This window comes from Stegostoma tigrinum, chromosome 28 (genome assembly GCF_030684315.1).
Source record: "Stegostoma tigrinum isolate sSteTig4 chromosome 28, sSteTig4.hap1, whole genome shotgun sequence".
NCBI lineage: Eukaryota > Metazoa > Chordata > Chondrichthyes > Orectolobiformes > Stegostomatidae > Stegostoma > Stegostoma tigrinum.
In genome coordinates, this window is record NC_081381.1 from 42,847,333 (window position 1) to 42,875,308 (window position 27,976).

At 39.7% G+C, this 27,976-nt stretch overlaps 1 protein-coding gene across 1 annotated transcript in view; it reads left to right on the forward strand.

The window, feature by feature from the left end:
* c28h1orf174 (chromosome 28 C1orf174 homolog) overlaps positions 1-26,992 on the forward strand; it is a 29,010-nt gene extending 2,018 nt beyond the window's left edge. The window contains exons 2-5 of the mRNA XM_048561715.2: positions 2,857-2,967; positions 14,890-15,468; positions 19,635-19,793; positions 20,729-26,992. Coding sequence (XP_048417672.1) covers positions 2,857-2,967; positions 14,890-15,468; positions 19,635-19,793; positions 20,729-20,803 — 924 coding nt within the window. The 3' untranslated portion in view covers positions 20,804-26,992. The remainder of the gene's footprint in view (positions 1-2,856; positions 2,968-14,889; positions 15,469-19,634; positions 19,794-20,728) is intronic.
* Positions 26,993-27,976: the final 984 nt, after the last annotated feature.

The window sequence follows — 27,976 nt, forward strand, 5'->3', positions numbered from 1 at the left end:
CCACTTCCACTGTTGAGTAGAGGGAAAGGATGCTCACCATGCATGGAACATATGACAGAAATCATGGGTGGGCCCCTCATTCAAAGGCACAGTGCTTGAGTCTTACTATTTTGCTCTTGCTGCTAATTCCCAACCTGCTCCTTGATCCCGGGTAAGGTCATTGCTGTCTGGTAAGTATGTCTCAGTGGCAGTTAATTAAGTGGGTCTTCGCTAAAAGAAGCAATGGTTGACATGTGTGCAACCACTATCAACGTCTTAAAAGCTGCCCTGTGATTTAGGATCACAGCAGGTGGCTCATTGGCATTTTGAGCCAGGGAACATCTTTCAAGAATGATTGACAAAAAGTATTTCTTTCAACTGCCCTAACTATGTTATGATTAATGTTCAGAAGCAGTTCAATATTTCTGCTCTAAGAGATAACAAGGTGTATAGCTGGATGAACATGCAGGCCAAGCAGCATCATAGGAGCAGGAAAGCTGACGTTTTGGACCTAGACCCTTCAGATTCTCCAGCATCTGCAGTTCCTACTATCTCTGAAGCAATATTTCTGCTGTCTGTACTGTTGAATATCCCTAGTTTGAGCTTTTTGACCTTTAGGATCTGTATAAATGCTAGCGTGCAACAACATCTCTTGTTGCTGCGGTTGATGCCAATTCAATAGCACCCTGTGGACAGTGTTGCCCATCCTTGATCCTTGATTTGAGTGGTTTGCAAGGTTATTGAAGAGGATAGAATAGAATCCCTACAGCGTGGAAATAGGCCCTTCGGCCTAACAAGTTCATGCCCACCCCCCTATAAAACTACCTAATCTACACATCCCTGAACACTACAGGCAATTTTAGCATGGCCAATCCACCTAGCCTGCGCATTTTTGCACTGTGGGAAGAAACCAGAGCACCCAAAGGAAACCCACGCAACATGGGGAGAATGTGCAAACTCCACACAGACAGTTGCCCCAGGGTGGAATTGAACCCGGGTCCCTGGCGCTGTGAAGAAGCAGTGCTAACCACTGTCCCACCGTGTAGTTAAAGTCAACTCTGTAGCTGTAGGCCTGTAGTCACATGTAGGTCACATGCCAAGTTAGGATGACAGTTTTCCTTTCCAAAAAGGGATAGTTGATCCAGAGGAAGTTTTACAACAATTGATGATATTTGTCATGGTCATCATTATATAGGACTAGCTTTCAGTTTCAGATTTACTATTTTAATTTAAATTCCATCAGTTGCCCTGGTGGGATTTGAACCCATATCCCGGAGCCTGGGCCTCTAGATTATTAGTCCAATGGCAATACTGCTATGCCAACATCTTCCCATATCTACAAATTTCACTGCCTTCACCAATTGACCAACTACTTGGACACCTTTTTGTACTTATTTCATGCTTCTTTCATGTTGACTTCTGCATTGGTAATAGCCGGCAGCCTTGTCTCACCCATGTCTGATTACACAGGATCAGTTTCATGAAATTTTGTTCTGACAGTACCAGTGTTTCTGATTTGCAGACCATTCTTTAACCACCTAAATCAACTCTGATAGTCTCCAGCACCTTGCAATAGCTCTGGTTGAAAACACAACGCTAGTATATACTTCTTGCAAGTACAATGTTGTTCTAATACAAGAACTAGTCAGGTACAATGTGTTTCTTTATCTTAGCACTTACATCACTGCTATAGCTAGAATACCAGCCTTAAACATACATTACCTTCTGTAACTTTATCAATCTATTGCCACATAGAAATCTTTAATCTTACTCTTTACTTTGACTTTGTTAGAGTATAGAACAAAATGTAAAATTTTGTAGGTTGGTTTGCATTCTTGTCAGAAGCACACAATTTGTAAAAAGCTTGAGGGGCAATGAACACATTACAAGTTACTATGAAAGGTTTTGACGTATTATAAAATAGTGAACATCGAATGCTCTCGATTAATATTGTCATATAGAATGATAGCTTAGACTTGAAGGGACACAGGATATACTCCGAGATAAGCAAGAACTGCAGATGCTGGAGTCAGAGACGACACAGTGTGGAGCTGGAGGAACACAATAGGCCAGGCAGCATCAGAGGAGTTGGAAAGTTGACATTTTGGGTCAAGTTCTGACCTGAAACATCAGCTTTCCTGCTCCTCTGATGCTGCCTGGCATACTATGTTCCTCTAGCTCCACACTGTGTTGCCTAGGATATACTCATATATCTCAAGTTTTAATTAAACTTGATCACAAATTGGAATAAAACAATTTGTAATTGTTTCACCAAATGATAGGAATAAATGGGAGTTTGAAAAATTATTTAGACTTGTTAACTCTTTTAAACAGTATGTTCTTTGGATGTGGGCATCACTGGCTACATCAGTATTTATTACTCACCCTGAATTGCCCAGAGGGTGGTTAAGAGTCAACCACATTACTATAGATTGGGAATTACATGCAGGAAAAATCAGGTAAGAATGGCAGATTTCCTTCCTGAGAGGGCCTTAGTGAACCAGATGAGCTTTTATAACATGGTCAACATCGCTGAGATAAACATTTGATCTAAATTACGCCATCTGCCATGGTGGCATTTGACACTATTTCTCAACAGCATTAGCCAAAAGTTAGACATGTAAAGTTTTAATAATTTGACCAATTTGCACCAACCAAAAATGTTATAAAGGTGAGTTTAATGATTGCATGTTGCAAAAGTTAAAATCCACAAATGATCCATGATTGTCAAATTGGGCGGAGAAAGAAATCTGGATGTGCTTTTCAAATCTCATATTATCACAGATTGACTTTCTGAAGGTATATTATATATATTGTATCCACATATGCTTACATATTGTTTTAGCTATGATACATTTGCAAAATATCTTGTTTAAGGTTGGAGTCCGTCGATCAGCACGTATTAGGAACAGGGAGCTCTGTTCTACAGCTTCAAATGTCCCCAATCAGGATGTTAAAGATGACAGCTCAGTGCAGAAAACAACCACGGTAAGAGAAGTGACAGTGTTGATCCATTTAACTGTTCTTCTGCATTGATCTATACCCACAAGCTAATTGTTTTGAATTTGGAACTTCTTATTATAATAACAGTATTGTATCTAACAACAATATCTCAATTATTTATATAGTATATTTAATGTAATAAAAATATTCCAAGATATTTTTCTGGAGGATCATTAGATAATATTTGACACTAAACCACACAAAGAATGTCAGGACATATAACCAAAGGTTTGTTGAAAGGCTTTGTAAAGGGCAGCTTAAAGGGGGAGCGACAGACAAGGTTTACTGGCAATGTATTTGAGTTGATGCTTTAAGCAGCTGAAGGCACAAACCAGCAATGGTGGAATGAATGAGATCAATTCAGGCTTCTTGAGCTTCTTTGAAGGAATATAGATATCTCACTGAGTTGTAGGGCTATAGGAGATTGCCGATGTAGGCCAAAGCAGCAAAGGAATTAGAACTATAAACAATCAAATCTGTGCCCTCAAGGGTCCAAAGATGAGGGCTATCTTTTGGGGAACTAATAATCCGATCCAATGAGAGAGAAATATTTATTTGGAAATTCCTGAAAAGAAACACTGAGTAAGTGAAATACACCAATTGATTCATTCATTCTTCTTACTTCCCTCCTCAGTCCATACAGTTGCTGTTACAGAGAGGGAAGATATCCAAACTCTCTCATTTTTTTTTCATGTTTCTATGATTTAGTTTTTGAAATTAGGCATTGTTTCACAATAACCAAGGGACAGCTGTCCTGCTTCCTTTAGTCCACTTTCCAAAATTTGTGGGGCTGGAAGGAAAATTAAATTTGCACCAGTTCGTTGCAATGCCATTATATATTAATGTTTCAACAAATTGTTGCAGTATGCCACAGATTTTACAAATGAAATGACATGCTTCAGGGAAAATGAATACTGTTATGTCTGGAAAACACTCTCCAGTGACGACACCAAAGTAATCTTGGATGAGTGGCTTCCAACCACTCCCTGCAGGATTCTATTACCATAACACATAGCCCTTTACATTTGGAAAGAGTCCTGCCTGGTCTGCTTCCTCAACACACTGTTGATATGCAATCACATTAATCAATTTTAAATATTAAAATGCCATTTCAATATGTTAAGTATGTATTTGTAACTCTGAGTCAGAGGGTTGTGGGTTCAAGTCCCACTCTAGGACTTAAGTACAAAAATAGTGGTTTACATTCCAGTGCAGTGCTGGGGGAGTGCAGTGTTGTTGGAGATGCCATCACAGGTTGAGATATGGAACTCTGAAATGGATGTAAAAAGTCCCAGGGCACTAATTTCCAAGAAGAACAGCAATTGTCACTAGTATCCTTGCTGATATTTATAGCTCATTCAAAAGCCCAAACGGAGACAAATTTTCTGGTCATTAACAGGCCACTGTTTGTAGGAGCTTACTGTGCAGAGATTAGCTGTCATATTTCCTTTACTACTGACGTGACTACGCTTCAGGAGTACTCATTGTCTGGTAAAATGTTATGGGATACCAGGTGACCATAAAAAGTGCGACATAAATGCAAGTCTGCCTTTCTTGGTGTCAGGTCGGTTCACTATAAGGAAAAAGTTCTGCTTACGTTTGGTCTGGGTTTTTGTTTATTTTGTTGCAGAATACAAGAGCTGGCCACCAAATTTTACATATTTTCACAATGAATGTGTATATTTTTGTTTCACTTAACCATGTTCATATTATCTGGCTTCTTATGATTCCTACTGTTGGAATACAGCACTGTGTATTTCTATTGAAGTTTGTGTTACAGATTGAGATAGGGACTATCATATCTGCTCAAAATTTTGAAGGGTGTGTATTATTTTTCCTCAGTGCTTCTTTCCTGTTCTCCTGAGGGTGGTGACTTATAGTGAGATATGACCAATGGGTTAAAATACCTCACCTAAAATTCTTCACATGTACCCCTAACCAGCAATATTATCAGAAAACTAATCATTGTGAAAGCATGGTGCATATGATCCTGATTTCATAAGTAACTCAAAAGACTTCAAAATAAATTAAATGCCACCAACTGCTTAATATAAAGGGAATTTAAAAGTAGTAAATTTAAGTCAAAATTAAAGAAAGTATTAGTTGACCATTTGTAAAAGATAGGAGCTCAAATGTCTGAAGATTAACCTGCCTGTATCTCTGCAGACTCTTTGTGTCATCCTCACCACTCTCCTTCCCGACTATTTTTGTGCCATCTGCAAACTTGACTTTAGTACATTTTCTTTCCCCATCCAAGTCACAAATATATATTGTAAATAATATTTGTGGTCTGCACTGACCCCTGTAACACGCCACAAGTTGCAAGTTGCCATCCTGAAAATGCCTCCCCCATCCCAATTTTCTGTCTTCTACTAGTTAGTTGATCTTCTATCTGTGCATATATTCCACCTCCAACACCATGGGCTTTTAACTTAAGTAGCTTATATGTGGTACCATATCAAATATTTTCTGAAAATCCAAATATATTACATTCTCTGCTTTCCCTTTATCTGTCCTGCTTGTTACCTCCCTGAAAGAATTCCTGTAAATTGGTTAGGCGTGATTTCCCCTCCATGAAGCCATGATAAATATATATATTTTTAAATGATCTGAAGATGGCAGTGTTGGCCTGGGTTGGGCATGTCAGGTCACGTCCATGTACTCCCTCACACTCGCACATATTCTCTCTCTCTCTCTCTCATGCGCAGTCTCGCGTGCACTATCTAGCACGCGCACTCTCTTGCACACAAACTTCCTGTGTCTCCCACAACACGCACATACGCAAACACACACATTGCGTCCCCCACCAATGGACACCAGTACACACACACTCCCTCTCCCCCTTACACGCACAAACATACGCACATGCGCACACATGCGTATAATCTATGGAGTAAATTTGCATTTGCAGATTTGTATTTGCAGTTACATTCTATTTTGTTCAAAAAGCACAAAGTTTGTAAACACAGTTGCAAACATCGTTGGCTGCTGGGGCATTTTATAAATTCCTGCTTTGGAAATAAAACTAACCTGACTCCAGGTTAAAACTTGGACTCCAAACAAGGCCTGACACCTAAAATGCATTGTCTGACCTGAGATGTCACTGCTTACAGACTCTGATAAAACTTTTAGTTGTCTTAGGGCAGTGACCTGAAAGACATTTTGGGATTTGCATTTTAATCAATCAAAACCTGCATCTCCTTTCTAACAGATTTTAGATTTAACAGGAGAGAGTCAGCCAGCCATTTTAGATTTATCCAATATATTTGCATCAGTTGTGTGATCCTTTGATCTTTTACTTTTAAATCTGTGTCTTGACACCTCCTGGCTTACTATACCTGAGGAAGAAGTAATGCTCAGAAAGTTAGTGTTTTCAAATAAATCTGTTGGACTATAACCTGGTGTTGTGTGATTTTTTTTGACCACATTTTTAAATGCTGTAATATTCTCTACAACAAACTTGAACATCTTCTCGATAACATGTCAAGTTAACAGGCCTATAGTTTCCTGATTTTTCTTTTTGTCCCTTCCTTTCATAAACAAAGATGTTATATTGGCAGTTTTATAATCCTTTGGGACTTCTCCAGAATGTAAGGATTTCTGGAAGCTTATTACCAATGTGCCTACTATCTGTGTAGCTACTCCCTTTAATATCCTCAGGTACATTCCATTAGGTCTGGGAATTCATTGATCTTTTGCCTCTTAATTTCTCTAGCACTTTTTCAGGTCAATCAGTGAAGAATGGGTGAGGCATCTACTTAAGAATTTTACTGCTATTCCCAGCACTAGGGAAAAAGCAAAGTCATCCCATTGAGCTAACTGACTAAGTCTGTTTGATTTCCTCTACAGCCGACTACTTGACTTATCAGAATTGTTTAGCATCTATTTGGCATATCTTCTAATGTAAAACCACGAGGGAATGCCAGTTTTTCTGCATTTGTCTCTTGAAGTTGCTGATTATTCTAGGTTAAGTACCCTCAATCATTACCTGTAACCATTTTTCTGAAACAGCAAGTCTCAAAATCCCATCAGACCAAAGGCCACATTACCATTAAACATCATTCTGTTTTCTTCTAAACCAACATTCATGGCATTGTGTGGCATGGGTAAAGTTCAGGGGATAAGAATCTCAATTTTGTTTTCCTTTCCCAGAACCACCAAGGCTAAGAATAACATCTTCGTACGGCTATGAAATGAGTTAAGTCAGCACATTATAGTTGTGGAGCCATGAGCTATGCTGATGTCATGCTTGGTTTGCATATCCCAATATCACGAGAAGTAAAATCTACTGTGAGATAATTAATCTGCTGCATGAGTTGAGTGGCTTTATCAAGACAGGTAGGAAATTAATCAAGTGTGGAGCTGGAGGAATGCAATAAGCCAGGCATCATCAGAGGAACAGGAAAGCTGATGTTTCGGTTTGGGATTCTTCTTCTGTTTCTCTGATGCTGCCTGGCCTGCTATGTTCCTCCAGTACCGCACTTTGTTATCTCTGATTCCAACATCTGCAGTTCTTGCTATGTTTAGGAAATTAATCAGTTTTGCGAAATGATAAACTGTATGGTTTTAGCTAGTTCCACTCCACTGTTGAGAAAATTTGGGATCCATAAGCTGATGCCAATCTTTCCGTAAATCTCCAAACTGAAGTAAATGAGAGGTGTAACTGTGGGAACAAAGTGTTCATTCACTCTCTTCTCGACAAAAGAATGTACATATATCTCAGTTTCTAGATTTGGCAACACTTAAACATTGTGATGATTGTCACAGAGTTGTACAGCATGGAAACAGACCATTTGGTCCAATACATCCATGCCAACCAGATTTCCTAAATTAATCTAGTCGACTTTGCCATAGGCCCATATCCCTGTAAACCCTGCCTGTTCATATACCCATCCAGATGCCTTTTAAATGATACAATTGTACCTATCTCCACCACTTCCTCTGGCAGCTTGTTCCATCGATGCTCCACCTTCTGTATGAAAAAGTTGCCCTTTGGGTTCCTCTTAAATCTTTCTCCTCTCACCTTAAACCTATGCCCTGTAGTTTTGGACTGTCCCCACCCCGGTGAAAAGACCTCGACTATTCAGCCTATCCATGCCCCTCATGATTTTATAAACCTCTATAAGGTCACCCCTAAGCCTCCGACACTCCAGGGACAAACCCCCACCCTTTTCAGCCTCTCCTGAAAGCTCAAACCCTCCATTCCTGGCAGCATTCTTGTAAATCTTTTTTGAATCCTTTTAACTTTCATAACATTCTTTCTTATTGCGTGGAGATCAGAATTGCATGCAGTATTCCAAAAGTGATCTAACCATTGTCCCGCACAGCCGCAACGTGATCTCCCAACTCCTTTACTCAATGCACTAACCAATAAAGGCAAGCATACCAAATGCCTTCTTCACTCTCCTGTCTACCTGTGACTCCACTTTCAAGGATGCATGAACTTGAACTCCAAGCTGTCTTTGTTCAGTAGCTCATCCCAGGACCTTACCATTAAGCGTATATGTCCTGCCCTGATTTGCCTTTCCAAGATGCAGCCCCTCACATTTATCTAAATTAAACTCCATCTGTCACTCCTAGGCCCATTGGCCCATCTGATCAAGATCCTGTTGTGCCCACACCTTCAATTTTGGTGACATCTTTATATATATGTATGTGTGTGTGTGTGTGTGTGTGTGTGTGTGTGTGTGTGTGTGTGTGTGTGTGAGTGACAAAAAGCAGTGGACCCAGGACCAATCCTTGTGGCATTCCGCTGGTTGCAGGCCTGTAGTCTGAAAAGTAACCTCCACCACCAGCCTCTATCTTCTACCTTTAATCCAGTTCTCCATTCAAATGGCTAGTTCTCCCTGTATTTCAAGAGATCTCACCTTACCAACCATCGTGAGGGACCCTGTTAGGCACCTTCCTGACGACCATATAGGTCACGCCCACTGCTCTGCCTTCATCAATCCTTTTTGTTCGTGAGTCTCAGGAAGATACTGAGGAAAGAGATCAGCCTGAGGCTGGTATCATTGGGAAGAAAAGGGACAAATCAAACGGTGAGGGCAGGCTGAATGAGATAGGACTGAAAAATTAAACTGCATTTATTTCAATGCAGGAGGCCTACTGGGCAATGTAGATGAACTCAGGACAAGATTGGGAAAATGAGACTGGTATATCATAGCAATTACAAAGATGTGGCTCAGGGATGGGCAGGACTGGCAGCTTCATGTTCCAGGGTACCGATGCTATAGGAAGGATAGAAAGGGGGCAAGAGAGGAGTGGGAGTGGCATTTTTGATTATGGATAACATTACGGCTGTACCAAAGGAGGAGATTCCTCGGAATACATCCAAGGAAGTTACTTGGATGGAACTGAGAAATAAGAAATGAATGATCAACTTGCAGGAAATTGAGAAACAAATTTGTAAGGGGATCCAGTTATCTGTGAGAATAATAGGGTGGTTTTGGTAGGAGATTTAAACTTTTCAGACATAGACTGGGACTGCCATCGTGTTAAGGGCTTAGATGGAGAGGAATTTAAGTGTGTACAAGAAAATTTGTTGTCTTTGAATATCAACTGATCAAAAGCCTAATTTGTCTTCCTTCGAGGAACCTTCATCCTTTACGGTGTGATTTCAACCTCTCAATTTCTTCTTCCCAGGCACCACCTATTCAGTACAGTTGTTTGATACATATTGTTTTATGTGTGACATGTTTAAGAAATTAAATTCCGTTCTAGTATTCTTTTCATTGCAAAGATTTATTGACTTGCCAAACTTATGAATATGAGATATATTTTCAGTTAGCTCTTGTAACGTGAGTGGAACGTTTTCCTCAACAGATTCCATTTGCAGTTACCTTCTACAACCAGCAGTTGTATTTGGCAACTGGCTGCAAAAGTAAATAATGACTGTAACTATAGCAACAGGATGTTGTGACATCAGTGCAGCTACGATGAAGTGAGAACTTTTCAGCATTGTGTTTGTAAGCTTGTAAAAAGAGAGCAATGTGAGCTAGAAACTACATCCAGTGATTTTACTCGATAATCATTAGGCAGAAAGACATGATTCTCTTGCAATACGCTATTTCTCAAGCACGTTATGTCCCAAGCACATTGCAGATAACACAAGTGTAGATAACTTCAAAATGTAAAGGATTCCAATATGTCAGCATTGCTTAAGAGTAGGAATGCAAGAAAGATTTGGAATCTGCCGACAATTTAAAAGCTGACTTATTAGAGGGAACCATGAAGCAGATATAGGAAGAGGCTTTAGGAGTTACTTTAAAAAGAGACTAGTGTGCTTGACTGGATAGTTGCCAGAAGTTATCCCACAATTTTCCAATACAAGGCAACTGGTTTATTCCTACACATTACACAAATGATGACACATTTGGGATATAAGTGGAGTATTCAGGTGATGTATTCTCTTACCACGATTAACTCTACTAGGATATACATTAGCCCATGACCCGGACCACATTTTGTTCAAAGGAGGATTTGGATTGCATTTAAAGCAGAATTTTGGCAGAACAAGCAATTTATATTTTTGCCTCAAAGTATTATATGCCATTGTTGCTTTTCCCTGTGGTAATGTTTAATATAACAGTGGTCTGATTTAAAATCAGACTTCACAAAGGCTTGCAACAGTTAGAATTTGCATGAGTTCTATAATTAATCAAATTGCAATATGATTATCAGAATTTGAATTGCATTAACTTAAATTATTGGCCCTAGCAGTGCAAGTAATAAATATATCAGCCACTCTGGCTACATACACATCCAACATCCAACTGGCCAAGGCAGATATTATGTACTGAAGCAGCTGTGTGTCGATGGTTGAATGAACGAATACTGAAGTAGATTCACTGAGCTATTTGAGATTACCTAGGTCATTTTGTTCCTGTTGCAATACTAACTGTTTAACAAGATGGCTAATGTGTCAAGTTTCAGAGGTTTATTGAGAAGAATCTGGCTTCAATATATACCCTACGCATAGCATGGAATACTTTACAGAGAAAGGATGCACAAAATATCTTCTCTAAACCCAGAACTTACAGTGCAGTCGGAAATCGAACATCTACACAGGCCAAATTTGATCACCTAGAGACTCCAGAGACCCAATTGTATGCATTTATTCTACAATCCATGATGTTATTGCATTTGGACAACACATTATAGTTTGAATAATGAAGGATTATTTATTTGCATTTCAAAAATTTCCGAAAAGCTGGGGCAATGCTTTATAGCAGATCTGACTTTCATTACTATAATGGATGGCATAATGTGTTCATCCTGCCACTGGTTGTCAGTGAACCTGCTTGTTTGTACATTTAGTGTTCTAGACTTTGTTCTCCAAACACACTGTTGCATTCAACAAAAGGCTTATTTTCACACACTGTTCTCTGTCTCCATGACCTAATGATTAAAAAATACAGCATTGGGGCCAAACAGAATTCTAAAGTACCACTTTCACCTGCATGAATGCTATGGCTAAGTCACATCACCTGTGCAGAATGCACCAACTTGTGTAAAAAGGCTACAAAGCTTATCTTCTAAAAAATCCAAACAATAAAATTACTAAAAATGCAAATCGGTTTGTGTTCCAAATTGTACATGAAATTTTGACATGAATAGATCTTCACTGCCACTGCTCATGATGAGTGAAGGGTTATATGGTTTTATAAATTCGTGACCAATACATTAGACAGCTCAAAACAGTTTCCGGCCTCCAGTTTTAAAGCCAGAGGGTTGAGTTATGATAATTAAGCACTCAGTTAAGGTGTAAGCTAAAAGTATCCCTTTTTGGGATGATCAAATGCACAGGTAAACAATGAGGTAATTAACTTAAAGAAGCAGCCCTTAATGGGGCAAAATTCAAAACTTTAACAAAAGTCAAATCTTCAGAAAAAAATCCTGCACTTAAACTGAAATATCTTTCCTGGGGCTGATGATGCAGTTCAGTCTCTGAGGTGCCCACTGGTTATGAGGTGTCATGTGTACTGTTGGACATGTTAAGCCCCGGATCAAACCCACAAGAGGTCCACAAATCTGAGCCACCGCATAGCTCTTCTACGTGAGATAATAAAATGTGAGGCTGGATGAACGCAGCAGGCCCAGCAGCATCTCAGGAGCTTTTGTGCTCCTGAGATGCTGCTGGGCCTGCTGTGTTCATCCAGCCTCACATTTTATTATCTTGGATTCTCCAGCATCTGCAGTTCCCATTATCACTCTTCTACGTGAGGTTATGGTTCTCCCACACTCAGGGAAAATTTTAAAAAATGATTTGTTTTGCATCCATGACAATGTGTAGCAAATGCGAAACACGTGTCGTCTAGCAGATCACATGGCAATACGCAGGTCTGCAGTACTGTCATGTTAGCTGCTATGGGATTTTTGGACAGGCAAGTTCACTTAATTGTCGTGACTTACAAATTGCTGAAATCAATTGTGGTATTGTAACCACTTGTAAATGTTGGCCTTCAAGTCATGACTGGTTTCTTTGTTTTATTTTTGTAAAATTGGCATGCATTAGGCACTTTTTTTTTCTTCCTTCTTAATAAAATAGTTCTCCCAGTGGTACTAGGGTATATGAGACAGATGTTTAATGGTATTTTAATATTACAATGTCCTGATGAGCAGTTTTTTTCGGAGACATTTTGCTTCAAGAAGAACAGGTATGTTTTTTTATCCCCCTCTGATTTTCATTTGCTGATACGTTTCCCTTCTTTTGTTTTCACTCTCACATGATTATTAATTGAAATAGCAACAGACAACATGACCTTTTACACCCTCCCTCTGGAACTGCGCTTCGCATTGCACAAGTGACATGTCAGACCTCAAACATGCTGTGCATTGATAAACCAATAAAGATGACATTCTCGCATCGGATTGACATTGAGATTCCAGTAAAACATGGCAGTGAATGATAGTTTTCGTATGCTGTCTATTTTAAATTGCATAGACCACACAAGAATGCAAAAAATGTGTCCTTCCAAGTATGAGTTTGGAGGGAAATAAGACAATTTATATATTCTTCTTCAGTGGTCTTTCAGGAACAAGGATGAGTTCCTTCCACTGGATTTGGTGGGTTCTGAGATGGCTAATCAGTCCACTGCCAGATTTGCATAGATGAGGCCTATTGTGCTTGAAGGGTCAGGTAGATGAGATGCTTGGAAATTTGTGTGCTCCCTCCAGTGCCGCCAAGAAAGCTAGGAGTGACATGAGGAGAAACCTGTCAATTATTAGGATTTGGAATGCACTGTCTGGAGAGTGGTGGAAATGGATTCCGTGAGAGGTTTCAAAAGAGAGCTGAACATATATAAAAGGGACTCTTTCAGGAGCCTGTACAGACACCGATGGGTCAAATGGCCTCTTTTTGTAAAATTCTATGATCTGTATAATACTGGAGTGGTGTTACTAGTTACAAATATGTCATTGGATAATTTTTGATGATGAATTAAAAGTAACACGAAAGAGAACATAACTTAATAATAGACATGTTTGTCTTGTGTTTAAAATGACGCCCAATGTCAAAATAGCAAGATCTAAATATGTTTCAGGACAATACAGAGTAGTATCTTGTAGCTCACCAAAATCCTTTATTTATATTATGCTCGTAATTGGTGTTGGTATTTGAGGTGTTTTGATGTTTAACAACCTCCCGCACATCCCAGATGTCCAAGTTCTTCAAGGACCGCAACTTTCCCCCCACAGTGGTCGAGAACACCCTTGACCGCGTCTCCCGCATTTCACGCAACACATCCCTCACACCCCGCCCCCGCCACAACCGCCCAAAGAGGATCCCCCTCGTTCTCACACACCACCCCACCAACCTCCGGATACAACACATCATCCCCCGACACTTCCACCATCTACAATCCAACCCAAGACATTTTTCCATCCCCACCACTGTCTGCTTTCCGGAGAGACCACTCTCTCCGTGACTCCCTTGTTCGCTCCACACTGCCCTCCAACCCACCACACCCGGCACCTTCCCCTGCAACTGCAGGAAATGCTATTCTTGCCCCCACACTTCCTCCCTCACCCCTATCCCAGGCCCCAAGATGACTTTCCACATTAAGCAGAGGTTCACCTGAGCATCTGCCAATGTGGTATACGGCATCCACTGTACCCGGTGTGGCTTCTTCTACATTGGGGAAACCAAGCAGAGGCTTGGGGACCGCTTTGCAGAACACCTCCGCTCGGTTCGCAATAAACAACTGAACCTCCCAGTCGCAAACCATTTCAACTTCCCCCTCCCATTCTTTAGATGACATGTCCATCATGGGCCTCCTGCAGTGCCACAATGATGCCACCCGAACGTTGCAGGAACAGCAACTCATATTCCGCTTGGGAACCCTGCAGCCCAATGGTATCAATGTGGACTTCACCAGCTTCAAAATCTCCCCTTCCCCCACCGCATCCCAAAACCAGCCCAGTTCGTCCCCTCCCCCCACTGCACCACACAACCAGCCCAGCTCTTCCCCTCCACCCACGGCATCCCAAAACCAGTCCAGCCTGTCTCTGCCTCCCTAACCTGCTCTTCCTCTCACTCATCCCTTCCTCCCACCCCAAGCCGCACCTCCATTTGCTACCTACTAACCTCATCCCACCTCCTTGACCTGTCCGTCTTCCCTGGACTGACCTATCCCCTCCCTACCTCCCCACCTATACTCTCCTCTCCACCTATCTTCTTTTCTCTCCATCTTCGGTCCGCCTCCCCCTCTCTCCCTATTTATTCCAGAACCCTCACCTCATCCCCCTCTCTGATGAAGGGTCTAGGCCCGAAACGTCAGCTTTTGTGCTCCTGAGATGCTGCTGGGCCTGCTGTGTTCATCCAGCCTCACGTTTCATTATCTTGGATTCTCCAGCATCTGCAGTTCCCATTATCACTCAACAACCATCGTGTGTTTGTTTTTATTGCAGCCATCATTTGAAGCCCTGCCCATGGTGGATAAAGTGGTTTCCAGTACAAGTGACCATCCCTCAAAAAAACAGAAATGCGAAAGAGTGGAAGTGCAAACACAGGAGAAAGCTGGTACCACTGAGCAAGATCTGGAAGATTCTGTAGTCATCCTTCCTCATAAACCATCCCATAAATCAGCAGAACAAACTGAGAAGCCAGTTATTCATGAGGACTGCACACAGGAGACCCCATTACAACTGGAAAATGAAGTGCCCTCCACAACAACCATAGAATGGAGCAACACAGAGAAACAAAGGGAGCATGCAGCTGAATCTGAAGAATTGGCTACTAATAATGAGTCTTCAGCAGAGATAACAACAAAGAAAATGTTGGATGTCGTTGATAAGGGCCTGTTGGAAAGCAAAGAAGACATTGAGAAAACAGTGAAAAGTGATAATGATGCGGAAAGGAGAAATAGTATGGAGATTGATCAACCACCAGGGACCTCATTCAAAGTGGACAGCAGCATCTTTCTGGATGAGGACAGCAATCAGCCAATGCCTGTTGGCAAGTTCTTCGGAAATGTAGAGATAATGCAAGTAGGTGCTGTGCATAATTGCTGTTAAATGTCATTCTGTGAAAATAAAATACATTGGGAAATTTTCTCTCAAGGCAAAAAAGGATGCCGTAAAGACGTTTTATTAATCAACTGGTCTTCCTTCATTCTGCCTGTAAATCGAACTTTGCTCTGGATATATATTGTATTTCCTGTAGTTGGCAGAAGTCTGCACTATGACAATCAAAGAGAAAGCTTGTTTTACATAATTTAATAAGTGACAAAACAGACACCGGGTAAGTGTAAAGGATTGGTATTTTAAGTGGCAACAAGTGAGACAGGGGATTGCACAGGGATCAGTGGAAGCAGATCTGTTGCTTACAATTTATATCAATGATTTCAACTTTTGAAGCAAAAACATAATCTTTACGTTGTCAACAATACTAGATTGGAGAAGAGAGCCAAACACTGAGGAAGACTACAGCAAATTACAAGAAGATAGGTACAAATTTGCCTAATGGGCAGATAACTAACAAATGAATTCAACTTTAATAAGTCTAAGGCATGATATGCATTCTTTATTTTCCAAAATATTATTTCAAAGAACAGTCTAAATGAGACGATAAGACATAGGAGAGGAAGTAAGGCCATTCGGCCCATCAAGTCCACTCTGCCATTTAAATCACGGCTGATGGGTCCACTTCCATGCACTCTCCCCGTAGCCCTTGATTCCTCGTGAGATCAAGAATTTATCGATCTCTGCCTTGAAGGCATCTAATGTCCCGGCCTCCACTGTACTCTTGCTGCTTGAGGTGGAGAACCGAGGAGATGTGGGCATGCAAATGCACAAATCACCAACAGTTCCACTGCAGGTGAATGTGGCCATGACAAAAGCACTCAGGTTTATGCCCAGAGGGACAGAATTTGAACAGTAGAGAATTAATGCTAATCACCTGGTTCAACCACACTTGTTATACAGTTCACTCTTTTGGTTACCACGTTATAACAACGATATGGAGGCAGTAGAAGGTCTAATAGAGATCTATAATTATTGCAACAGAACTGAGAGTTTGTACTCCGGAACAGACAAACACACTCTGCCTCCTTTTTCTTGTTAAGATTGAGGGAGGATTTTTATAGAGGCCTTTTAAAATTATGAAGGGGTTTTATAGATTACACACAGGCAGAAGTACTTAAAGGGCATCTTGCTCACCAGCTAGAGAAGTACCGTGTCATCTCCTTTTGTTGATGGCCTCTCAGTAACTTAATTGGACAGCCTTGAGCATTCCTTAAAATCTGGGATGTCAGGGAGAACTACTAGCCAAACAGAGGCCACAGCTGAGCCGGGAAGGAGGTGGCTACTGCCAGTAGTGCACCCACCTGGTCAGAAGAGGCAGAAAGATTCTCATCCACTACTCCCACATCAGATTGAATGCCCTTCTCATACCAAACACTACCCTGTAGGAGAACATTAAATTGCATCCAAAGGGTGTGTTTCCAATGTAGGGAACACCATAACAGAGACATTATTACAAGGTAATCACTGAGAAATCAAGCAAAGAACTTAGAAGGAACCAGTTTGTCCAGAAGATGATGGGCATGTGGAACCTTGTATCACGGGGAGTATTTGAAGCTAATGGTGCAGGTGCATCTAAGGGGAAATTTAAGGAAGAAGAGAAGGGAGTAAAAGAATGAGGATGAATGGGGGGAGATTTGAGTGGAGCATGGGCCAGATAATATGTTTTAATGCCGCAACATGTGTCATTCTATGCAAGTTCTCATGATTGTAAAATATTTCCATGCGTATGTAAATTTGAATTTTTAAGGTCAACACTCTTGATGTTATTCATATAAATTGTTCTTTCATGTTTCAAGTTAGCCAATGGAGTCTTATTCCATTACATTTATTTCAGTTTATGCCAAAATTTATATGCAAGATTTTGACATGCAATATTCTCAGTGGCTGATTCCAGCCAGATGTGACGTTTCTGCTTTGTGTAACATTGCTGTGTGATTTTTTTTTAAGACGTGTACTCCCTGGCAAGGTTTGTCATCACCATCAAATCCACTGGAGGGTGAATTTCTGATTAGAGTGTCTATACTTGATGCTTAAATGAAAGACATTTCAATTTCCAGTGTAAGCCCCAGGCACAAAAGAGGTGGTCCTATGATCAACTCCAAAGAACTGAATTAATTTGTTGATGTTTATCTCGCAAACTCAAATCTGGAAATAAGTTGTTTGCATTCTTGTAGTCTCAGATAAGCCTTTTCAAGCTACCATGCAGCCTGAGACTTTTTATTTGCTTTGAGACAATTTTAAGCTAACAAAGCAAGATTTTTAAGGAGCTCCTGACGTGAAGTGACGAGATATGTTGATGATCTGGAACCATCACACTGTGTGTGGTAGAACTACTACCTCACAGTACCCGGGACTCTGGTTCAATTCCATTCCAGCCTTGGGCAACTGTCTGTGTGGAGTTTGCATGTTCTCCCCTGTGTCTGCATGGGTTTCCCCCCACAGTCCAAAGATATCGGACTTAGGTAAATTGTCCCAGAGTGTTCAGGGATGTGCAGGATAGGTGCATTATGGGAAATGCAGGGATGGGGTAAAGGGGTTGGTCTGGGTGGGATGCTGTTCACAGCGTTGGTGTAGACTCGATGGGTCAAATGGCCTGTTTCTATACTGTAGGGATTCTTGATCCTAAATTTGTTAGCTGTAGGAACATAAATATGGGATGTGGGCAATATAGTCTGGAATTTGTTTTGCTTATGTCCTTCCAGAAGCCATGCATCAATATGTGTGGAGTTTTCCAGTAGCTGTGCAGCCAAGCAGCTTAGAGGGAACATCGTTTTTAAGAGTTCTGAGGACATGAGTAATATTGTTTGTAAGAGTTCAGGGGACAGGGCTCGGGAAAATGGAGACTAAAGGCTTTACACCATTAGGTCACATGCCTGGATATGGTGATGTCATCATGAGCATATCTCTTGAAGGTTTATCACACATTGGCAGTGAGAAAATATGACAACTCCAAGTATTAGAAGTAAAGCAATGACTCTTTCTGTCAAATCTAAAATTCTGAATCATTTGCCAATGTACGTGCTTGCATCCACAATGGAGCAGTGGCTAATTGTGTTGTGAAACACTTTGATGCCACGAGATAATGGGAACTGCAGATGCTGGAGAATCCAAGATAACCAAGTGTGAAACCCGAAACGTCAGCTTTTGTGCTCCTGAGATGCTGCTTGGCCTGCTGTGTTTGTCTAGCTTCACACTTGGTTACCTTTACTTGGTGTCACTATTGCTTTCTCTCTCGAGAGGCATTTGATGTGAAGTGGAATTCCCTTGCTCACAATATCAAAGAGAATCTCAGCCAGGTTTGCCTGTGCATGAGCAGATGGTGTATCTGGAAGTTTAGCAATTTTTGCACTTTATATTCTTCATCTACAGTGTGTCTTCCGCGATACATATACATGTGTGTGTATACATACTCGGTTAACCAATTTTCACTCCTTCAGACTTTACCTGATGGATAATTTGCTGTGTTTTGTCCAGAAGCAAGGGGGAATTGATGACCGGTAAAGTAAGAAGGTCTTTACTATGGCTAAGATTAGCTTGTCACCGTTCAAAAAAATTCTAAAACATGTTCTATTTGAATCCAAAGCAATATTTAAAGCGTGGCAATAAATTGACACTGATCCTATTGGACAGTCATTAACTATTAAATCATTTGAAGAATAAACGCACAAACTTTTAAAAACATTCTTGAGGGTTATCTATTTTGTTTTAACAGTTATGGTAAAAGTGAAGCCTATTTGAGAACCTCTTAAAAATTGCACCATTTTCACTAATTCAGATTTTAACTTTCAATTTTCGAATGCCTAAATTTAAACACTCGTCAAACTCAAACCAGATGTTAGAATTCTCCAAGACAGTAGTTGTGACCCTCGTAGTAATGGACTTTTCAATTCCCATATATTATTAATGGAGACAGTGCTGCTTTGTCTGTCTGCACCTGATAATGTGGTGATTGAATCAATGCACTATCTGCTTTGTCTCCAGAAATATATCTGACACCCTCAGGAATAGTACATAGCCCTCACTTGAATTTTCTGCTACAATGTTCATGTACAAAAAGAAAATATTTGGGCTTTGAGGACAGGCAGATACATTTTAACCTTGATAAAAATATAACATAATGGATGTTTCAGGACCTTCCGCAGTCGGTACCACTTCTGGATTCTGCCACCAGGCGGGAGTATAGGAGGAGACATTTTATTGCCAAAGATGAAGAAGATGAAGAGCTAGAGGACAAGGCAGTTAATGAGACTTCAGGAGAGCCAAGAGCCATGCCTCCTTCAGAAACTGAGGTATGACACTCCTGTGTACGTGCTGCTCCAGAGGTTCCTTTAGTATATCAGATGGTTTTTCATCAGTGTACAATAATCAGTATAGCAATATTGAATGGAAACAAGTACTCCATGATTCAGATCATGGCTGATATTCGATGAGCATACAAACACAATTGATGCTGAAAACAAACTGCTGGAAATTCTCAGATGATTAGGCAGGTTCTGTGGTGAGAGAAACAAATTTTATGCTTTTGTTAAATTGATTGACTCTCCAAACAGAAATTCTGGGGAAGATAAAATAGTAGGGACAGAGATGCATTTCTGTTGACATTACATCCTTCACTTCTCAGCAAAGTTTCCTTTCCCATTAGGAAATGATTTGGAATTTGAACTACTATTAGCAATTCAGTCTTTTGTTCCAAGTTCCAACTGTACAAGGTCATTTTTTTTTTGATGAAGTTGTTGCACAACCTACTTATCAGTGTTATTATTTCATCATCAAATGGGGCGATCCACCATCGAGCACAAAAAGAGATTGCATTCATGAGAGAAATTGGATTAGGGCCTTTTTATTTGAATGAATATTTACATGTTCAGATGCATTTTAGAGATGGTGAACAATGAAAATAAAATCACTTCCCCTACCATGCTTGAATTATGTTTCTGGATGGTAAGTTGAAGAATGTAGTGACAGCTGTTGTGAAGAAGTTATCATGAGCCTGAACCAATTCCTACCGATCTGGGTAGAGAGGCATTGTTGAAACAAGTCGTCTTCAAAGAAGAGCCAAGGAGAAGGAAAACAACTCCTCCTGGCTGATCGTCAGAATAGCAAAAGTATCAAGCGCTTTGAAGCTCATATTGTGACAGGCTCATGATTTACCTTAGCTGCTGAACTGTTAAGGAAAGGAAAAATTACACGTCTACAAATTAACAATCATGTTTTGTCTTCAAAGGTGCCTGTGGGAACTGAAATGAAAGTAAATGCTGTGCAGCAAAATATACCGGACATGGTGGAAAAGTGTTTGTGATGGTCTGTCAAAGCACAGATGGAAACTGTAAACCAGTCAATGGCAAACCAAAAATGTATGATTTCATGCCTAATAATAGCAAAGCCTTATTTTTGTGGCCTGGTTTGTTATGGAAACCAACTTTGGTAATCACTCAGCTAATATACTTTCTATGGTTGCACAACATGAATCTGTGGTATTTAGTAATCAAAATTTTGGCTTGAAATTATTTCAGCTGTGCTCTGTGATTTTATGCTATATCTTACTGTTTATGATATTCTTTTACTTAAGTTTGCACTCAGAGTAAAATAGCCCTGACCTTTATATCTAGAACTTTTGTTAGAGCAAAAATCCAAATTAAGGACCTTTTAAGTTACACCAACTACTTAAAGTTAGAAATGAAAGTAAATGTTGGAATACTTTTGGAATTTGTGCAGAGCCTTTGCCAGTGTGAGTATGAATGCGTGGTTAGAGTGTGCTGCTACAGAAAATCATAACTGCAAATTTACAGCTAAGACAGAGTCTTACATTGGTTTTGTGGATTTTGTACATATTCATTTTCTAGAATAATTATTGATTTTTAATGTCACATTTTAAATCACGACATGGTTTGGAAAATCCTGTCTTATCTACTAAAATGACCTGTCCATCCATTCTCATCTGAGAATGTTTTGCATATTTGAAATCGTGTTTTCATGGAAATTAGTTTGCAGTTCTTAAATTCAGTTTGTAAATTTAGGGAAATGTGTGATGCAAAGTGAATGAAGTGAATTTGCAATTTTTTTGTTCAACATCAAACAATAATTACGAAGTATTGAAATAAGATAAATTACGGCAAAAATAAACATAAGAATCTGTAACCAGTCTTCGCTGTGTTCAAAACCTAACATAAGGAATGAATTAAACACTTCAGTTTTCTGATTGAGTCAGTTGTCTTAATTGATGCAGTAGATATTTGCTAACAAGTAATAGGGATGATGGATGGCATTTTTCAGAGCATTCATTAATCTTGGAAAAGAAGCCTGCAACTCCATTTTCAGTACATATACTTCATTCTAATTACATCTTGTAGTTTTTCTGCTTATTGTTTATGATAATATTCATTGAAGGTTGCATTTTGTAAAGTTAAAGCCATTTTGAATCCTATTGAGTTTTCTGTATCTTACCAGCATTACTATCATGTTACCACGTAGAAAATTATTCAACTCATTAACACTTAATTTGATCAAATGGAAGTGCTTTTGCATGGTTACCCTGTGTCAGCCATCAGTTTCCTGTTAATGCTGTTTGAAATGATTCAGGAAGAAATGTTCTGTAAGCTTTGGTTCTTTCTCACTCTAGGTATTGTGACTGGCCTTCACTCAGCCCTCTGTCCTTGAAGTACAATTAATGATGTTGGCAGCACCGTTTCAGAGAAATAGTGCTTCTCTGCCATCCATGGAGTCATGTCCTAAGCCACATTTATTGACCAGTTTATGAAATCCCAGCAACAGTTAAACAGTTAAATAATTTAATTCAATCATATGTTCAAGCTGGCTGTAAAAAGCTTTCATAAATGCTAAAATGAAAACCCAGAGAGCTTTGAGCACGTTGTTAGCAGTTGGTGAAGAATTGTGAATAATGTTTTCCTCAAGATGACATAGAGCTCTGAATATAAAACATTTTTTTGTAAACTGTTCATAAGGTACAAGAGGGAAGTTAGCTGACTTATTGGAAAGTTAACATCCAATTGATTTTGGTTATGTGGTTCAATTCAAAAATAGTTAATCTTTCAATAAACCAAACAAAGTCAATTATGCTACCTAACTATATTGTGTGTATTCAACAAAATAGCCTTTTAATTGTGTTTCTTAAATTAATTAACTTTAAGAGAAGGGTTGGACATTTGCATTTTGAGGCCACTGTGGTTTGTAATGTTGCTTTTGACTCATATTAAACATTGGTCGATTAGTCTACATTTCAAACTGAACAGGAACTCTGGTTGTCAAAATCATATTGGTCGTGGGTGCACATGTTGAATGACAGACAGGAGGTATTTGGAAAAGTGTTGGGTAAATAAATGTATTTTAAGGACGTAGCCAGAGGAAATCCATTAGATTGGTCAGAAGAGGAGTAGACAAGAAATTATGAAATGCTTATTGCACGTGATAGACTCAGTGAAGGAAGGAGCACAATTATCAAAAAGTGATGGTTGATATTCCATTCTACATGACTGTTATGTGATTCTCATGGGGTTCATGTTCATGACCAAAGTGATAAGTTTATGTCTCTGTTTAGAAATTTGTTCCTAGAATTAAAATTTCTTTTGTTAAATCTGGAGAATGTTGGTCTGCATCATCAGAATGTATTCTTTACCCTTCTGTTGTTGGTGCTATGTCTTTAACAACAAATTGGCTGTTTTTTTAAATTAGAAATGATAGACAAAATTTAGAGGGTTTAGTTTTCACCTGAAATAAATCGTTATTACTATTCTAATTTGTCATCTTATTTGTTCCTTATCCCTGTTCCTTTATTGTCCTTTCTTCTATTTCCTTGAACTGTGTTATGGGTTCCTCCCAATGTGTAGGGCTAGTCATGCTACCATCAGGGCATAAAGATAGCTAAAGGCCATGGCAATTAGTCTGTTAATCCTTCCAGTAATTCATAATTTTCTGCCAGGGAAGACTGTGAAAGTGCTTTAAAAGGAAATGTTATTATTTCAGTCTGTAACTGAAAACTGTTCCAATTTCCACAAATCCATCCCTCCTCTTCTCTCCCCCACTCCATCAGCATTGAACCCACTGCTCTGCAGTGTCTCCAGTTGATACCTTCCACCTACCACTGATTTTGAGATCAAGTTTTCATCATTCTTCATAAAGAGGTAAACACATAGTGGTTAGCACTAGTGCCTGACAGCACCAGGGACCCAGTTTCGATTCCAACATTGGGTGACTATGTGGAGTTTGTACATTATCCCTGTGTCTACTTGGCTGTCCACCAGGTGCTCAGGTTTCCCCTCACAGTCCAGAGATGTACAGGTTAGGTGGATTGGCTGTGCTAAATTGCACGGTGTGTGCTGGCTACGTCGATTAGCCACAGTAAATGTGGGTTTACGAGGAGGGTCGATGCAGATTTTATGGGCTGAATGGCCTCTATCTGCCAGGATTCTATGATTCTGAAAAGAAAAATACTTGCATTTCTGTAGCATCCTTCCTGACTTAGATGTGCCTGAAAGCGCACGACAGCAAATGAAGTACATTCAGAGGTGTAGTTACTGTCATAATTTAGGAAACATGGCTGCCATTTTGTATGCAGCAAACTCACACAGCCAAAAATGTGATAATAACCCAATAATCTGTTTTAATGACATTGCTTGAGGGATAAATCTCAGCCACAACACAAGAGAAGTCTCCTACCTTTCTTCAAATTAATGCAGTAGGTTTTTTTTCTTAGTAAATATTTCGTCAGCAATACATGGAGTGTCAGACTAGATTCTCTCAAAAGGAATAATCCTCTGCCTCAGAAACAAGAGTACTACCACTGAACCTGGGATAATTGGAGACAGCACTCCACATGCACCAATCCTCACTTAATGAATATGACTTCATTGCCCTGTGACCCCAGCCTGACCTAAATTGTTCAGACCTCCTGCATCCAGCAGAAAGCATTCTGAAAAATTCTTTGCTTCCCTGAGCTTCATTCTCATTTTCTCTCCATTACCTAATTTTCCATAGTGTGACTTGTGTGCTGTCTTCTATTTGTGTGCAATTCCACTCCAGAACTGGAACGTTCCCAAGTGGAACAGTGCAAGTACACTAGTCTGTGTTTAATTGTAAACTGAAATCTGAAACTGAGCCAAGGGGGTTGGTCAGAGGAGTTTTCAGTAATTTAAGCTTGTTGCACTAACTTTCTACACAAAGTGATACTATTTTTATTTCCATTTTCAAATATATTACTTTTGCTGATACATCCTAAAAAGAATCAAGTGTCTTGATTTATTCAAGTGCTAGAAGTGAAGCTCATCCCAGAGTCTAGATAGGAAGCATTGTTAGAGATATGTTGTGTTTGCATTGCACCAAATTCTGGACCTTCTAAATGTGGCTGTGTAAATATACAAGACTGGTATGAGAGTGATGTTATCAGGTCGATGGACTGGTGCCACTGAAAACACGTGTGAAAAGCGTGGAATGATTAAGAATCAAAATCAAAAAGACAAAAAAAAAGCAGATAACTGACTTTCCAAATGAGGTGACCTTGCCACACAACTGTCTCCCTCAATAACATTGGTGCTATTTTAGTGAAATTTAGATTTTGAAGCACTTTTTTTATTCAGTCTATTTCTAGTGGTTCAAAGTTGGATTTCAACTAAGCAAAATTTTCTTGTAAGCTCAATAACATCTCTCATTAGATAGATAGATAGATAGTTTTCCTAATGCAATGAACATTGATTTATTTGAAGAAATTGAAATAAGAATATGTTATAGAACATAGAACATTACAGCACAGTACAGGCCCTTCGGCCCTCCATGTTGTGCTGACCTGTCATACCGATCTCAAGCCCATCTAACCTACACTATTCCATGTACGTCCATATGCTTATCCAATGACAACTTAAATGTACCTAAAGTTGGCGAATCTACTACCATTGCAGGCAAAGCGTTCCATTCCCTTACTACTCTGAGTAAAGAAACTACCTCGGACATCTGTCCTATATCTTTCACCCCTCAATTTAAAGCTATGCCCCCTCGTGCTCGCCGTCACCATCCTAGGAAAAAGGCTCTCCCTATCCACCCTATCTAACCCTCTGATTATTTTATATGTTTCAATTAAGTCACCTCTCAACCTTCTTCTCTCTAACGAAAATGTCTCAAGTCCCTCAGCCTTTCCTCCTAAGACCTTCCCTCCATACCAGGCAACATCCTAGTAAATCTCCTCTGCACCCTTTCCAAAGCTTCCACATCCTTCTTATAATGCGGTGACCAGAACTGTACACAATACTCCAAGTGCGGCCGCACCAGAGTTTTGTACAGCTTCACCATAACCTCTTGGTTCCGGAACTCGATCCCTCTATAAATAAAGGCTAAAACACTGTATGCCTTCTTAACAGCCCTGTCAACCTGGGTGGCAACTTTCAAGGATCTGTGTACATGGACACCGAGATCTCTCTGCTCATCTACACTACCAAGAATCTTACCATTAGCCCTGTACTTTGCCTTCTAGTTACTCCTACCAAAGTGCATCACCTCAAACTTGTATTTAATGCCTCCCTCCAACAGTGACAGATTAGCTAGCTTACCAAAGTAAGAAATAAGTCTTACAGACAAGCAATGTCCCAAACTCTACTTTGAGTTAGCCGACCTCAGCTAGGGTAGCAACTAAGCTATGATGATTAGCCTGAATCATTTTGGGTGAAAGGGAATGAATTGGACTAGTTATTGGCCTGCTGTGTTCATCCAGCTTCACACTTTGTTATCTTGGATTCTTCGGCATCTGCAAGTTCCCATTATCACTAGTTATTGACCTTGTTGGTCCAGTGCTCCCAGCTGGAAATACATTTACTTGTTGAAATGGAGTGAGGGCACAACTGCTTAAACATCAACACCAATCCACCTTGCCAGCACCTCCGTCAAAACCTACATTCAAAAAGTTGTTTCATGAGTTAAATACTGAAGGCTAATGATTTACATACAGCAAAGGAAGAAAAGGGGGGAAAACTCACAGGCTGAAGGTGCTGGTGGACAGTGTCTGACATGAAATATATTCAGTAGACCATCAACACCTTCCCAGCCTTTTAAACAATAAAGAAAAGAATATTTTCAGACTATATTGGTGCAAATTGTGCTGTTAAAAATGACATAAAATTTGAATGCTCTTCATTCATAATATTTTTGGTATTTGCACTATGAAATTTAGAGAAAACCATTTATAAACCCAGACAGCAATGTGTGTTAGTTCTCATGGATCAATGTTTAGTGAATTTTAGATTTGATTTTTATTTCCTAGGTTGCAGCATTTTTAAGAGATATTGCCTCCAAACACCTGCATCTGATTTAAAGAAACAGGAATCTGTCAGGGAAGATCATTTTTGTCAATCCATATGAGTTATCAAGAAATTAACCTCTTAAGCAATGGTTTTATTTGTCTATTGGATGTACAAAAAATTATGTATAATGTACGTGAATATCTATTTGTAAAATTGGTTTAACGAAAAATAAACAGTTCTGGTAGAAACCTATGAGTCAGTGTTTTCATGCTGCAATGCTTTCAAGTTACCATGGTTTCTAAGGATTTTCATTTTCCATTCCAAATCACAAAACCTTTTTTTTGTTGTAATTATATGGGAAGCCATAAATTGTTTCCGATGAATGATGCCAGCCATTCCTTTTACAATGCTAAGCAAATAAGTGCAAACATGCAGAACTTACTTCATGAAAAATGCTCCAACACAAACTGTTCTGATCTGAAGAAACCAGGGAAGTCCGAAACTTGATGCTGGGACTTTATTCCCTATTATTAGAGCTGTCTCCCTAGTTTCAATAATCCTGTCCAAGAAAAGAATAAATTTGCCAGGCTCTTCCTTCATCTCAGACTGTGCCACCTGCAGGGAATTCTGGAATAACCTTTTACTCTTCACTGTGAGACTACAGCAACAATTAACACTTCGGTAGTGCCCTGAAAGCAGAAACCATTCAAGAGAGATGATCAAACAAAAACTGAATATTGGTTTAAAAAATAAGAAAGTTCTCTCTTCACAGTTTAACCTGCTGAGCATTTCAACCAATTTCTGTTTATGCTATCAAAGAAAGAGGATAAGAGGGATGATCGATGGATTGGGTAAAGAGTTAGATTTTAAACAGGATGCCAAAGGAGACAGACGGGAGAGGTTTAGGAACGGACTTACAGAGTATAAGGCATTTGTAGATAAACACAAAGCCACCAGTTCTGGAATAAAGGGAATATTCAGTGCTTAAGAGACAGAGAAACAGAGTTCCAGGCAGTTGTCCGATTGAAGAGGTTTGCTGATTATAGGCGTGAGGTCACTGAAGGACTTGAACGTGATGAGGAAAGTTTTAAATTAAAAGCTGCAGTTTTCAAGAACTATAAGTTACTTTTTTAAAAAATCTGCTTGTGTAGCAATTTGAACTTCTTCAAAGCACCTTCAGAGCACTTTACTTTCATTGAATTACAGCTAAAAAACAACCATCATTGTGTGCA